This window comes from Eublepharis macularius, chromosome 2, assembly GCF_028583425.1.
Source record: "Eublepharis macularius isolate TG4126 chromosome 2, MPM_Emac_v1.0, whole genome shotgun sequence".
Taxonomy (NCBI): Eukaryota; Metazoa; Chordata; class Lepidosauria; order Squamata; family Eublepharidae; genus Eublepharis; species Eublepharis macularius.
In genome coordinates, this window is record NC_072791.1 from 178,066,416 (window position 1) to 178,082,214 (window position 15,799).

The following is a 15,799-nucleotide window of genomic DNA, read 5'->3' on the forward strand; positions in this document are numbered from 1 at the left end:
ATCTCTGTGGCTTTGAGACCAGTTGTAATTCCGGGAGATCTCCAGCCACTACCTGGAGGCTGGCAACCCTAATGCTGCATGCATGCATAAATACATACAATACATACATAATGGGGAGAATGCAAATTAAAATGTTGTCAGTTGTTATATGTTATAGCCACCCCCTAAATATCCACCAGTCATTAGATCCCCCCCCCACCCTTCCCAGGTTTTCATGGTAACAGTTTATTTTCCTATTAGCCATTCTTCAAGATGGGTTTTCTTCAGAAAAGGGTCTAATGCCATGCCATGCCAGTTTAAGTAATAGCCCCCAAACCTGACACTCACTAGAAGCTGAATACAAAACAAAAGACTAGATTTTTCTTTAAAGAGCAATCAAAATAAGAAGATGCAAAAAAGGGAAGTCATCTTGTTCCAAATATAATCAATAGTTGAGCAAATGTCTTGTTGATACCATAGGTAACCTAAGTCTTCCAAAGGGACACTAGACTGATGTCCTGAATTCAAGTTAAAACAACTTAAATTTGAACAGTCCTATGTCAGTAAGAAAAATGAAGCTTTATTTACTACTACTACAAGCAATAACTAAGTAACTGGAACATCTTGCTGTACTTCTTAAGTTGTGCATTTCCATTTCATAACATTTCATAGTAGAAAGCACACTCAGTGTACAGATGTAAAAACATGGGGTTCCTATGTGTATTTCAGATCATAGGATCTAGTTATCTCAACCGCCACGGGATGTTTTTGCAATGTGACACACATTCTGAAAACATTCTAAAATGTTTATTAAAAACCTTCTAAAATCAGCACTTCAGGATGCTCCCATAGTGGCTAGAATAAAGAGTATCTGTTTCTCAGATCTGATCTTGTTAGATATTTCATGCTCGTAACTATCATTAATGTAAAATATACATTTATTAACCTATTGTTAGATCAATTTTTGTAATTATATGATAATTATTTATAGCCTGTGAATGACCCTCTGAAATACAATCAAAAATAAATTTAAGATTTAACGGACATTTAAGAGTTAGTGATAATCCAAAGACTCATGCTCTTTTTCCAAAGTGAACAGGTCTTATTTTGTTTCTCTTAAATTTTCATAAAAGGAGTTCTACGGTGGTGAATAGTCCGTAAATGCCAACTTACCAATATTAGCACAGCTTTCACCATCTTTATTGAGCTTCCAACCATCATAACAGGAGCACTTAACAGTATTTTTATGCTGTTCACACACTTGGCTGCACTTCTGGTGTTTAGAGCAATAATCCACAAATTCACAGGATTTATTGTTTGAATTCAAGTATAGTCCTGGGGGGCAGGAACATACAATTCTCCCTCCAGGAATTACCGAACACTGGTGGCTGCAGCCACCATTGTTAAGTGAACATTCATCTGAAATAAAATCAGAAGCCAATCAACAGCTTTTCAGATATACAACACAATTTCATAAATAGGAACATGGGTACTGTAAGATTTGTAAGAAACAGGGTTACAGCAGAATGTAGTAGTTTTAGACTGGAGAAAATTAACAAGAAAAGCTCTTCAGGAACAAGTCAGAGGCATATATCAAATTAATAAAGGACAAATTACATGGCTTCATGAATTGGAGTAACAGTAATGAAATCCACTAGAACCAAATGCAACATGCATCTTAGGAGTAATAATAAATATTTGAATTGGTTGCTTGGGGGATATACTGAATGTGTTTTTTCTCAGAAATTGTTTTTTTCTCTTAATTGTAGTACCTTGTACAATCAGTCTGTGGGCAACTGATATGAGGCTTGTACTAGTAGAGATGGGCACGAACAGAAAAAAACCCGAACATGATGTTCATTGTCCGTTGCCATCCACAAACAAGGACTCACGAACAACCACAAACATGGCCCTGTTCACGAACATGTCCATGGTTGGCTGGTCATGAGGGCCAGCAGGCCGCACCTACCGCACCACTCCCAGAAACCTTACCTGAGCAGGCAGCAGGAAAGGTCCCAATTATAAATAATAGCTTGGCCCAGAGCCTGGCAGCAGCCCTGGAACTTGAAGGGGTAGATCCCTATCCCCACACACACACACACACACAAAGAAAATTCAATGCACTCTCTCTATCAAAATGCCAACAGCAACTGTCTCTCACTCTCACTGTCTGCAAACTAAGCCAGAACTGGGAGTCCTCCTCCCCCCTGGTATTTGTTCCCTTGTAACAAATTTGGAGCTCCACACTTGAAAGGAAGACCTGCCTATCAAGCTAAATTGGGCTTAGATTGGGTTTTCCGGGGCAACAGCAGGAATTCAGACAGAGTTCAGACAATCCCTGCCTAAATTGCCAAGGGAACTGATTGCAGGTGCCAGACTTTCTGGCTTGATGAACAGCAACAAACAGCAACAAACAAGTCTTGCAACGACCTCCTGTTCATTTAGAATGGGGCCTCATAAACAGCTTGTTCGCGAACAGCAGATTGGGCTGTTTGTGGCTTTTTTTTAGTTCGTATTGCTGTTCGTGCCCATCTCTATGCACTAGTTGGTTAGCTGCACCATGATTCCTCCTAGTTTTATGATTCCAATAAAAAATATAAATGCTAATTTTTCCATTCACAACTACCTAATCACCTCTCTATTCATACTATTAATGCATATCAGGAAAAGAGTGATTTCAGTTCTCCAACCCATATGGCTGCCATTTCAAAATACAAAAACAAAAAAAAGATATCTGGTAGAAGTACGCTTGAATTAAGTAGAAGATGTATCTACCATTATAAGGCAGCCTATATATTTGGATGAAAATTTCAAATCCAGTGAACTTCATGAAGGGGGAGTTAAAATATGGAATAGTATCACTGAGTGCAAAGCACAAAACTCTATTCCAATCAGACAGTATTGGGATATATGGAATTATGCAGTTCAATACAGTAGTGGAATTTTAGAGATAGCTGATGAAAATTGAAACATAGCAAAGCCATGGTAAATGATGAGAATGCAAAGCTAACAATTCTAGCTATGCAAAGCTTTAACATTATGAATATTTCCAAGGGGACGCTGTATATACATGATATATATATATATATATATATATATATATATAGGAAACATTTCTTTTCTTTTACAGATTTGGATTTGATCAAACATGAAATACCACAAAGAACATCTTCATCAGATCCATCAGGACAATCTCTTCTCCCATTGCAGAGCTTTTCAGGTTGCAAACAGATGGAAGTGTCATTAGCACAAGGGTATTTTGGTGGTCCACACATATATCCTTCACAATCATCCTCATCAGACTGATCCTCACAATCAATGTCTCCATCACACAGCCATGCTTTACTAATACATCTCCCTTGGAAAAGAGAAACAAATACACATAATCAGTTTGAAAACAATTAACAAACACTACTCCAATTATCATTCTTGTTTTTAAAAAAAGTTAATAGCACTTTATAAAATGAGCAAATATCTTGAGGATAACTTAGCTTCGAATTTTAAAGCATTATTTTACAACACAAGCTACAACCTCAAACTTGTCACAATGTCTAGCTTAGGATTTAATTACATGATACACTGTGAGTTCTGTGCTCAGAACTGTTGCACCCTCTCCTTTGAGGTCAGAATCTGGGTTTGCTTCAGGCTGGTTGGGTCACAAGTGGCCTCAGAATGGGGAGAGGAGGAGGGTTTCCATCACACCCTACTCCCTCTCTTTCCCAGCAATCCACCTCTCACATATAGCTCTAGATCATGGACATGCCATTCTTCCTCGGTCTTGCTTTCCCTGCCTGTTTATAAGCCCTGCCAGGGGAAGGTCAACCCCAGGCTCTCCCAACCAGCCAACTGGTATCAAGTGGTATCTCTCAACTGGTATCAAGTGCACACACAATTGATACCAGTACACATACAGTTTCACAACAGGATGAATAGTATACCTCCCCTCCAAAGGATATCAGGAAAATAGCATAACTGAAGGCCCTCATGGTACCAAACTGAAACACTGCCCCACATGACACCTGAATGAGTTTTTTAAAAACTCTGGGTGCTCTGTTTCAAGAACTCTCAGTGTTTCATGTCGTTAGGCTTTTAAATGATGTTATTTTGAACATAAGGGTAAGGAACTAACTATGCATTCTGTCTAACTCTGAGGAAAATACAAATGTGACTGTATGATGTTAAGAACACTAACAGTGCTATCCTGAGAGGGGTAAAAGAGGCACAGAGAGGGGCCCCACCCAAGGGGCTGAGCAAAGTCCATGTTGTGAAGCTAACATGTCTCATTTCAGAACACTTACAGGTACCCACCCCCATCTCTGGGATCACAAACCATAGAAGCAACCACATACCAACAGGTGAGCAGGAGCAGGAATCAAGCTGCCCCAGGCCAGGAATCCACAATTACCTCCCCTGTCCCCCTCACACGAACCTGGTTACAGCCTTGACAATGCTGGTTCCCTCATCCAAGGCTAGCGATGTCTGAACATGGGGACAACCCAAGCCAGACTCACCCAGCAGCATGCCCCATGTCATACAATGGAGTATATACCTAGAAAAATGTACCCAGGAGAGCTGCCTATGATGGAGGCAGGTATGTTGGCATCCCTGTACTTGGCCATTAGCATACTCCCTCATCAAGAACCTCTTCGCCCTAGGTAGAGGACAGTGAAAAAATGTAGTTTGGGGTGTCTGGCAGTTGCCCCACTGTGCTCAGTGGATCAGCTGGCCAAGCAACCATGGGACCCATTTCCTTGCAGGATTAGAGCACTGTGCAGCAGCAGCTGATTGCTGTTCCCTCAAATTTATTACCACAAACATACTGTTGCCAACTTTGCATGAGAATGATGTGCCTTCTGTCAGGTACCCATGTTTATTCATACCTTTGACTAAAATTATAATAAACGTTTTGATGACAATAGACATTTTAGTACTCTGAAAAACTTTTCACTCTTCAGGTAATAACTTACTACTAAATTTTTGGAGTGTAAAATGCCTATTTTAAATATGCTGATAAAGAATCTGGCAGCTCTACATTAAAACTTCTAGAAGGAAACCTTTATTATCCTTAACTGTTTATTAAAAATTGACCTTTTTCACACCCTTCCACCAAACTTTAAAGTTTCCTTTTAATCAAGATTAAAAGATTAGTCATGTATTACGGACAACAGGAGCAAAATATTAGGAATTAGTATGCTTCTACTTCTTTTCAAGCCATTGTATGCTGGTAAATTTTAATATTGTTTTAATCAACCTTACTTGATTTTTTTTATAGCTAGCTATATAATGGTGTTTAATGCAATTAAAATATTTTTGTTTATAGAAAGGAATTTGAATAAATGAATTTGAAGATTAATCTAATTCACACATTACTTAAGCAATTACTTACAATCACCTCAGAGGTATGCAGCGTAGTAGGGCTATTGCTAGACTCACCAATTCAGCAAGAACATAGACAAAACTTAGTGAACCACTTCAATACTGGTGATGTATGCACGGTGGTCAAAAGTTCCACAATAATGGCTCAAAGAAAGCGCTCCATGGTTGTTTATATTAAAAAATAACACAGTTAAAATATATATACAGAAGTTTAGTCATATTAATTTTCATAAAGTAAATAGTTCTCTAGAAGAAAATACCTACACTAGAGATGGGTAGGAACCGAGTTACAAACCAAAGTTTGCCACGAATCAGGCTGGTTCGTGGATCACGAACCAGCAGTTCGTGGGAGCTCATTTCTCATGAACCACAATTCATTTTGACCTGGTTTGTTTAGTTCGTATTTTGGTTTGTCACTGCAGACAGCCTGGAGCTGATCAATCAGTTTCATAGGCAATGGGGAGGGGGTGGGCTCTGCAGACCTGGAAGTGACGTTTTCGTGAACTGAACGAACTGGTTCGTGAACTGAGGCAAGTTCATAAAAGTTCATGGTTTATGGTTCATGAAACGGAATGAACTGCATGGTTCGGAATTTTCCTGGTTTGTGCCCATCTCTAGCTTACACTAATGTCCTTGATATACTAGATTTGAACTGAGATTGTATGTTTGAATACTAAAATATGTGATGTTCAGATTAACATGGTACTAAGTATCAGCCTCCTGTTTTCCCTGCTAAACAGCTGATATTTGTTATTTGTCATATAGGATTATGGGTACATAATCTGGGTGCTTCTTAGGGTGGACAATTGTGAGTGTAGCATCATTCCCATATGTGATTTCTCAAATCAACTAGGGTTATAAAAATGAAAGTTTATCTATCTAGTACAGCATTTCTTAAACTGTGGTCTATGAATTCCTGGGGGGGGGGGGGTCGGCAAAGGTACTCCAGGTTTAAATACCTTTATAAGGGCAAAGGAAAAGCTCATCTTATTTCATTCAGCTAATGTGAAAACAGAATGTTCTCTGTTTTCGAGGGGCAAAGATTCATCACCTTGGAGGAAGGGGAAGCAATCAGCTTCCCACTCTCTCAAGTGCAAAAGCTTGTAGAATCACCACTATCTACCATCACCTAGATTCCATATCATCCAGAAAACCAACAGCTCAGAACTTTGGAATTTCAACTAGCTGAATTGCACCATAGAAGTATAGTATGAAATACATCCATCATAATACCCAACTGGTTTCTACTCTGTTCCAATCAATGCAAAGGATTTTTTTCTGCTGCAACAGAAAGATGTTATTCTGTATTCATAGATAATAATGGCCAATGGCAGATTTCAACTGAATACTGGAAGTCCAGGTTTTGTGTAACACTAGTCATTTTCTATTTCTATGAGAAGCTCTAAGGTTTCCCATGGCCTTTCCCTCTCTGGCCTCTGGCTAGAAGTTAACTATTAAGGAAGTTTCTTGATTCTATGGTGCTGTGTTGTTTAATGTGATTTTATTTATTTATTTTAAAAATATCCCATTCCACCTTCAATGAGAACCCAAAGCAGTTTACAACATAACTCTCCCCATTTTATCCTTACATCAACTTTGTTAAGTGTATTAGGATCAGAGTGACTGACCCAAAGTCACACAAAGAGCTTCAATGGTAGAGTGGGGATCTGAGCCTGAGTTCTCAAGATCCTAGTCACCACAGTGGTTTCAAATACCCCTAATTACCATGAATATTTCTACCTCTGCAAAGTTTGCCCATATAGGATCATTGTTCACATCTCTCTAAATCCTAACTTTGTTCAGGTAAATAAGTGTTGCAATTCTGCATCAGACACTAACAGTTTGTACAGATTTTCAGTTGATGATATGACTTGTTCTGTTTCTAAATCTAGCTGGTTTTCTAGCCTTTTCTCCCTTATTCAGATTTCTCTTCACTGTCTTTTTCAATAGCCTTTACATTAATATTTGTTCTCAGCTGTCTCAACCAGTCATTTCTCAAACTCATTCTAAGTTGCTTTTCTCTTCAAGTCTGTCACCCTATTTGGCCTAAGTGAGGAGGTTCCATTTAATTGTCTAAACTAGGGCAATGGAGAACTAATGGGAAATGCACTTGGCAAGTAAACTGGCCACATCCCAAAGTGAACTGATATTCACTTATAGTTACTGATGATATTTCCATTTTAATCTGTTTTATTAATATATAAGCTTTTAGAGCGAATATGTTTACTTCACTTCCCTTTAACTTAATACAAGTGAAAAAAACGTAATAGAAGATTCCTCTTAAACTCCTGTAGACTAGATATTTTCTATTAGTTTTAGCAAATGCATATAAGATACTGATGGGAAGATGGCATGGTATAGCCCATTCTTGTTACAACTTGTGAGGCTAAGCAGGGTTGGCCCCAGTTGGTACTTGGATGGGAGACAGCCAAGGATGGCTGAGATTACTCTGCAGAGATAGGCAATGGCAAACCACCTCTGCTCCTCACCTGCCTTGGAAACCTCTTGACGGGTTTGCCATAAATTGGTTGTAATTTGACAGCACACATATAAATATATGGGATGCCATATTAATATTTTAAAGGAAATGACTACAATTAAGCATTCATTATGGAAATTGTGACAGTTAATATCTGACTGTCACTCCTTTATAAGATATATTCTGACTGCCAACATTAGCTGCCACTGATTTTAATTTATGGTGCCACCTTGTTGTGATAGGGAAAAGATAAGAAAGGAGAACTGCATGGGGAGACCTCTGAGGTAAACTATCCCTTCAGACTAAATGCAGTCTTATCCCCACACTCTGCCTTATACTTCCCTTTTGTTTAAACCCCAGCTGCCGCAATATTCATAAGCTTTTATTTACAGGATGGTAGCATGTAGCTCTGTGTTCCCTAAAGGACTTTTATTTCTGGTACTTGATAGTGAGGTGATTAGAACGTGGTACTTGATAGTGTAGTGATTAGAAACCCTTCCCCCACAGATATTTTGACAGGACAGACAGCACAGGGTTGAAACAGAACAATCAAAGATTTATTTGAAAGAAATAAGTTATAGAAACAGTTAAAAGATACAGTGGGGAATGAATCATAAGCAAAAATATACAACTGGCTTGCAATTTACTCCACAGTAAATTTTCCCCACCAGGAGATTACAAGTTGAATCTGAGCTTAATTTGACATGCACTCACTCACTCACACACACACACACAAACACACACAAGCTAAGGAGAGAAAAAATAATTCCTTTTCCTCCAGATAAGGCTCCTCAGCAAATAATTGCTAATTGGCTTCTAATTAGGTTCCAAGTTGCTGTATTAACTTTTAGAGAACTTGACTGTATTAACTTTTAGAGAACTTGGCCTTAGAACCAAACAAATTGTGGTGGGCCCTTCAAAAAGTGTGTTTGTTTACTTCATTCAAGCAAGAATTCTACCCTACCCTGACCCCCCAAATCCTAACCAAATTCAAAAGAAAAGCCTGACTCAGCATATGCCTTTATTCAAAGCCGCAATCTCCCTAACAAAAGGAAAATATATCAAAGCTCCCCATTTTAACCTGAGGTGGCATATACCCTCACATCCAGTGAAGCTGCAGAGGATCTGATTGGCTGGCCAATCTCTAAGTCTTGCTTGTGGGCAAAATCCCCAGAATTGGTTCAAAGCTTTGGAGACAGGAAGAACTTTGGGATTGATTGCCACAGAAATATTGATTATTTTAATATGAATGTAATGATTTGTGAATTGCCATCCTTAATGACATACATTTTCCTGCTTTTTAGACACCATCTAAGCCTGTGTTCTTCACTTAATATCTGTCCTACATCTATTCTGCTTTTTTAAAAAATAAAATAGTTAAATAAAATATAAATTCTGACTGCAGGGCTTTCAGTTCACAGTTCTGCAATTTGTCCATGATAATAAAGATGTTATTTAATACAACCACATAAAAGCTCCCAGATGGTTCCATGTTTAAAATAATCCAGCACAATCAAACGAAATCCCATAAAATATTTTTTAAACTTGATTTTTGAAGAAAGGAAATGGCAAGAGGACCACAGTGTATTCTTTAAAAAAATTCTGGAGAACGTAAAAGTCTGTAGGCGTATTATAAAAGGAAGGAGGAGGAAGATAAACTGAGGGCAAGTATGTAATAATATTCAAAATTTTAAAAAAGTATCTCACTTGATATTTTAGTTATCATTCCTTTAAAACAATTTTGGTTAGAAAGTACAAAACCCAATGAAACTTAATCTTATCTCTTCAATGTTAATACTATTATTGACATTTCTGAACAGATTCAAGCATATTTCTCTCTTCCCCATTTTATCTTCACAACAACCTTGTGAGTTACTTTAGGCTGAGAAAATGAGTTATGTTAGAGTGGCCCAAGGTCATTCACACAGCTTCATGGCAGTGTGGAAATTTTGAAAATGGGTCTCCTGGATTCTAGTGTGACACTACACTCATGTGACACTACACTAAACAAGTTTGATATGAAAAGCAAACCACTCAAAAATCCATTCAGCTCTCTTTATGAGACCTAAAAAACAAATCAAATAAGGTAAAATAAGAGATCTGATTTTTCACCGTTCCAGGTATGAAGGTGAATGACATTAAGCGGCTATGACGTTCCATCCTCCTCTTTCCCACCAGAAGCATTTTTAAAATTCAAAAATAACTATTTTATTTATTTAGAGAGGAAAGGTTTGGTGAAATCAGGGGTCAAAAATTTCGGAGGTAATTCAATAAAGATATCTCTGAGGTAAAATTAGTACATGCACATGCACATGTTCTTATGTTCTTCACAGATATTTAAATTCTTATGTTTAGAGGTTTTTGTTCCCGTGTTTTCCCCAAACATTCTGGTACACTTCCTTTTAGTATTCTTTGTCAGTTTTCGATTTAGGAATTTCCATCTACTTCTGACCAGGAATCTCTCCACTCTCCAAAGCTACCTCCCTGTTCAACTGGGTAGGGAAAGTCTCCTCTCCTTAGAAGATCTAAACCCTTTCTTTGGCCCGAATGGGAGTCTACACCTACTTCTCAAACTTCCTTGCCAACGTCTCCCCAGTTTTCCTGTCAGTGTTATGCTTTCTGTTAGGACTCCATCTCCCAACTGTTCACTTATGATTCCTCTCAGCTAGGACTGAAAAACGGACCCTCCTCTTTCCAGCCCATGCTACCCAATCAGGTTCCTTGTAGTAGCCTGTCACTCAAAGCTCTCTGTGTTTGTGAAGGATTAACCTTTAATAGTCCTTCAACTGTTTGTACAGGACTTCCAGGCTTTTAAAAAGTACAGTCTGTCACAGCTGCCTACATTCAGTTTTCACTGAAGCTCAGAGTATACTGTAGTAGAATTAAAATCTAGATCCAACTGCAAGCTGCAGTGGAAAGTGTTAAATATAAATGCATGAGAGTTATTGCAGACTCCCTTTTTAAACCCATTCAGTTTTGTGCCAAATGTTTCATTAGGTTGCCTTACATAATAAATGAGCTTGTCAGGAAAAAGGTTTTGTAGTTTGCTCAGTTCTGCCTCCACCATATTCATCTAATGAATCAGGAAAGTTTTTCAACAATTTCTTCTTCAGTTTATGGAACATACTTTAGTACACTACTTTTGTTCATCATTGGCAACCTTCAACTTCATTTACCAATTTTACTTAAGCAATTTGTATGTGGTGGCTAAGAAGAAACAGAAGTAAATGTCAGGATTGTGAAGTAGGATTAAATGTTACCATTAATATATGCTTTGATGCATCTTCATGCACTCAGTTATTCAACATAGTGGCACTTTATAGAATCCTGAAGGCCATCTCTTGCCGTTACAAAAATAATATTCCTATTTTTTTCTGGAATTAAGTTCTGTTAGTCTATACATTTATATCTTCCTGAAGATATACTTCTTTTATTCATTGATTGCTTTTGTTTTCAACATGTAATTATCAAAGTAAGTTTAAGGCAACAATAAATGAGAAAACAATAGTATAACTCTTTACTAGCATCCTCTGTTCATGACATCTAGAGAGCAGCCATTATTGCACAAACATGGATCTAGTAAGATCAGAGACCGAATGAAGATTTATGTTGGCATTTCTTATTAAAATCTGTATTATGCAAACTATTACAATGATATTACAAAGATATTTGTGAACCAGCATTTCTGGTATTCTTATATAAAAGGTGTATGTCAGAAACAATGCTATCCCATTTATCAATAGTGATAGCGGCTTTTAAAATTCCATTTGAAAGGTCTAATTGTTGCTAGCAGGCATGTTTAAGTAATATAAGTAAATGTCATTTTGAATTTCCCAATATCCAAAGGCTATGCAATTTCCATAGTCTTTTTGTATTTACTGCTAACACCATTTTTCTTTCGACTTCATGCCAAGTACTTAATTATGGACTGTGGAAGTGGGGGGGTACTATTAATGCATTCAAGATTTACTATACTAAATAACACTATATGACAATACAAAAAATAATCAGAACATTATGGGATACTGAGAAACTCAAAGACAGAGAGTTAACTGTGAATCACTGTTTATTTATGAGTTATTCATAATACTTCAGTGTAATTCAATTAATTATCTGTAGCTAATGGCTTAGAGCAGAGTTGTCAGGAAAAGTACAATAGCAGGACTGATTTTGGAGGTGTAGGGAAGGATGTATCTACCAGGATCAAAACACAGAAAGGGGAGTTTATTTCACAAGAAAAAATAATAAAATGTGGGTTTAACTGATGTTCGATATATTGTCAAAGGCTTTCATGGCCAGAGAATGATGGTTGTTGTGGATTTTCCAGGCTGTATAGCCGTGGTCTTGGCATTGTAATTCCTGACGTTTCACCAGCAGCTGTGACTGGCATCTTCAGAGGTGTAGCACCAAAAGAGAGAGATCTCTCAGCGTCACAGTGTGGAGAAGATGTTGGCAGGTAATTTATATCTACTCAGGAAGGTGGGTTTGGGCTGAGTCATCCTGTAAGAGTTTCCCAGGGTGTGGAATGCTAATGGAGGGAGGCTTCACTGTATCCTGAGGAGGTTCTTTTGCATATGGATTGGTGCTTGATATGCTAATCTTCTCTGCAGGGCTATTGTAGGGTGTAGAGTATTTTGTTAGCCTGATGTTTTTCAGGACTGGAAACCATGCTCTATTCATTCTTAAAATCTCTTCTTTCCTGTTGAAATTGTGCTTATGAATTTCAATGGCTTCCCTGTGCAATCTGACAAAGTAGTTGGAAATGTTGTCTAGTATTTTAGTGTCCTGGAATAGGATACTGTGTCCTGTTTGAGTTAGGCTATGTTCAGCCACTGCTGATTTTTCCAGATGGCCAAGTCTGCAGTGTCTTTCATGTTCTTTTATTCTTGTCTGGATGCTATGCTGTGCGGTCCCGATGTAAACTTGTCCACAGCTGCACGGTATACGGTATACTCCTGCAGAGGTGAGGGGGTCTCTACTGTCTTTTGCTGATTGTAGCATCTGTTGTATTTTTCTGGTGGGTCTCAATACTGTTTGTAAGGTGTGCTTTTTCATAAGCTTTCCCATCTGATCAGCGATTCCTTTGATATATGGCAAAAATACTTTTCCTGTGGGAGACTGTTTTTCCTTAGTTGTTTGATTTATCCTTGGTTTAATTGCTCTTCTGATTTCATTTCTGGAGTAGCCATTTGCTTGAAGTGTGTGGTTTAGATTATTAGTTTCCTCGCTGAGAAAGTGCGGTTCACATATCTGTCTTGCATGGTCTACTAATGTTTTTATTATAAAACATTATACTAATGTTTTTATTATGCCAGCTAGAAAAGCCCGAGACTCACTAGAAGTCAGAAATAGTCCCAACTTCTGATGCAGTAGAACGAGGGAACCCAACGTGCTTTGAAGAGGATCCCAGGTAAAAAACTGCAGGTAAGTGTGGTATGAAAACCACTGGAAACCGACTGTATGCGTTCTTTCTTTGTTGAAAGCAGGTGGAAGTCTCGGAGGGGGGGAACCCCAAAGGGGCTCTAGTGAGTCTTGGGCTTTTCTAGCTGGAATGCATGCTAATGAAGGACTTCAGAAGCCCATTGGGACTACTTATAAGGAACGTTGTTGACTCTGCTTTATTGTATGGGTTTTGATATTGTAATTGTTATTTATGTGTAAGGTACACTTTGCACTGAGCATTTAAAAATAAATTGAACAAAATATTTTTGTGTTGATAGTATTATGGGAATTGTGTGTTAATTCTCGCTGAAAGTGCTTCTGTTGGGTTAGCTTATTTATTGCACTTCACGTTTGCCTTTGGTTTGCTACCACTCCTGATCCCAGCTGAGGGAAGATGGGGGGAAGGCATTGCCACCTGCTCCATACCTGATCCCAGCCTGGGCTTCCCCCCTGCAGCGCGCTCTCTGGGGGGACAGGCTGCCTTGTCTGGGCTTCCCGCTATGGCAACACCCTCTGGAAGTGCACCAGGGTAGGAAGTGAGTTGTCAGGAATATGGTTAGCCTTTTATATAGAAGGATATGCAGTTCCTATATTCTTTATTTGGTTTTAGATGCTAGTTGCACCAAAGTGAAATCAAATTAATTTATGTTCACAATGCCCTTTCCCCCAGCCCATGGCTCCTTGTCAGCCAACAAACAAAAGCTGGGCGAAAGCATGAAAGGAAAACATCAGAATGGAAGATAAGATGGTAAAATCTATTAGAAAGGCATGGCCATGCAGACAAACTCTGGCTACATCAGTCTCCTAGAAGGGAAAGAATAATTTAATCAACTTCCAGAACTGAGTGACCAACAGCAAAGGTACATGGAAGTAAATATGGCTGCACGTAAAGGGACATTCCCTACTAAGGTTTTATAGGACTGAAGCCTTAGGAAACAAATCCTAAGTGTGTTTATTTGAGAATTAGCTCTATTTAGTTTAGAGGGACACTACTGAGCAATTGTGTATAAAATCAGACTACTGCCAATAAGACTCTAATCAGATTGTCCCAAATCTACTCTGAATCAGGCTCACTACTGACTAATTAAATCACTTAACTTTACATTGACGTACACTGTGCACCGTGGAATGCTAAAAGAAAGAAGGAGGGAGTGCATCTACCTTAATGCACCTTACTTGTGAATCGGGGGGGGGGGGGGAATACAGTGAAGAACGGAAATAAAGAGTCAAGGTCCACTGCTGGTCCATATTAAACTCTGCAGAATGGACTGGAAAGGTGCATCAATAGCAAATCGTATGAACTATTTCCAAAACTAATAATTACTGATGTCCTCTATTGGATATCAAGAGAAGGGCAAAGAAGAATACCAGGCACTGCCAATCTGCAGAAGATTTCTTGTTAATTGGAATGAAGTAATTCTATCTAGCTCTACTTATGTCTGTACTGGAGTCTGTAATTATGGGAATAAATACACAGACAGGTGGTATAAAGCAGGAAGTAAGCATATAACTCTTAACAAAACAAAAAGCATTGGAATTGAGCTATATTCCAAGGGTTTTTTCCTAATTAGAATGAGTGCTCTGTTTAATAACTTTTATTGGCATTCCTCTCTATTAGTATGTGTTTGTTCATATGTCTTTATGTTTTTATTGTATTTATATATGCCTTTTAAGTGTTATTTAACATTTTAATTATTTGTTCTTTGCCACCTCAGAAACTCTATTATGGATGGAAAGGCAAAATGTAAACGTTTTAAACAAACAAATAAAATAATAACACATTTGGAACTTAGAGATAACTATTTCACAATTCTATGAGAACACGCTGAGGAAGTTTGTTTATTTAAATAGTATTGTAATTTACAGAACTGGCAATGTCTGCAGTCCTGCAGCCTACAGATCATAATCAAAACACAGAAATGTTACATTACACCATGTAAATGTGGTTGCCCTATTTATGTTGTTTGTCACTGCAAATGTTCAAAACTCCTCCTCCTCCTTTCTGCCTTCATAGGTTGCAGCACAGCATTTGTAAAAAAAAGAGAACATTCCAACAGTTAGTCACGGACCACAAGGTCTTGACTCATAGCATACATTGAGGGAAAAGAGAATGTCTCACAATGGCTTAGGTAATGTGTTGAGAGGCTGATAACAGAACACCAGCCAGCCACTACAAGCTTCTGTAGCTAAACCTCTGCTTGTCCCTTCCTTGCAGTTAACTTCTAACAGTTCTAAGACTGAGCTGGCCCAGAGGGACAAGGGAGGGAAGGAACTTGAACATCAGGCAGCTGCTGTAAGCCTTTGTAGCTGAGCCTTGGCCCTACACGTTTCTTGCATATAACCTTATTCAGCCTGGATGGCCATAACCTGGCACTGGGAGTGGGGGATTTGCAATCACACACAGAGAGAAACATGCCCTGCTCTCAGAAACCTTTTTATATTTTCCTGTTTGTTGACATTGTATTTTTTATATTGTAAGTTGCTTTGGTCCACACTGAGAAGAAAAAATGCATATAAAACTAT

At 38.3% G+C, this 15,799-nt stretch overlaps 1 protein-coding gene across 1 annotated transcript in view; it reads right to left on the reverse strand.

Moving 5' to 3' along the window:
* LRP1B (LDL receptor related protein 1B) overlaps positions 1-15,799 on the reverse strand; it is a 1,076,743-nt gene that overhangs the window by 398,264 nt on the left and 662,680 nt on the right. The window contains exons 22-23 of the mRNA XM_054970106.1: positions 3,137-3,337; positions 1,153-1,398 (exon numbers count right to left, since the gene is read on the reverse strand). Coding sequence (XP_054826081.1) covers positions 1,153-1,398; positions 3,137-3,337 — 447 coding nt within the window. The remainder of the gene's footprint in view (positions 1-1,152; positions 1,399-3,136; positions 3,338-15,799) is intronic.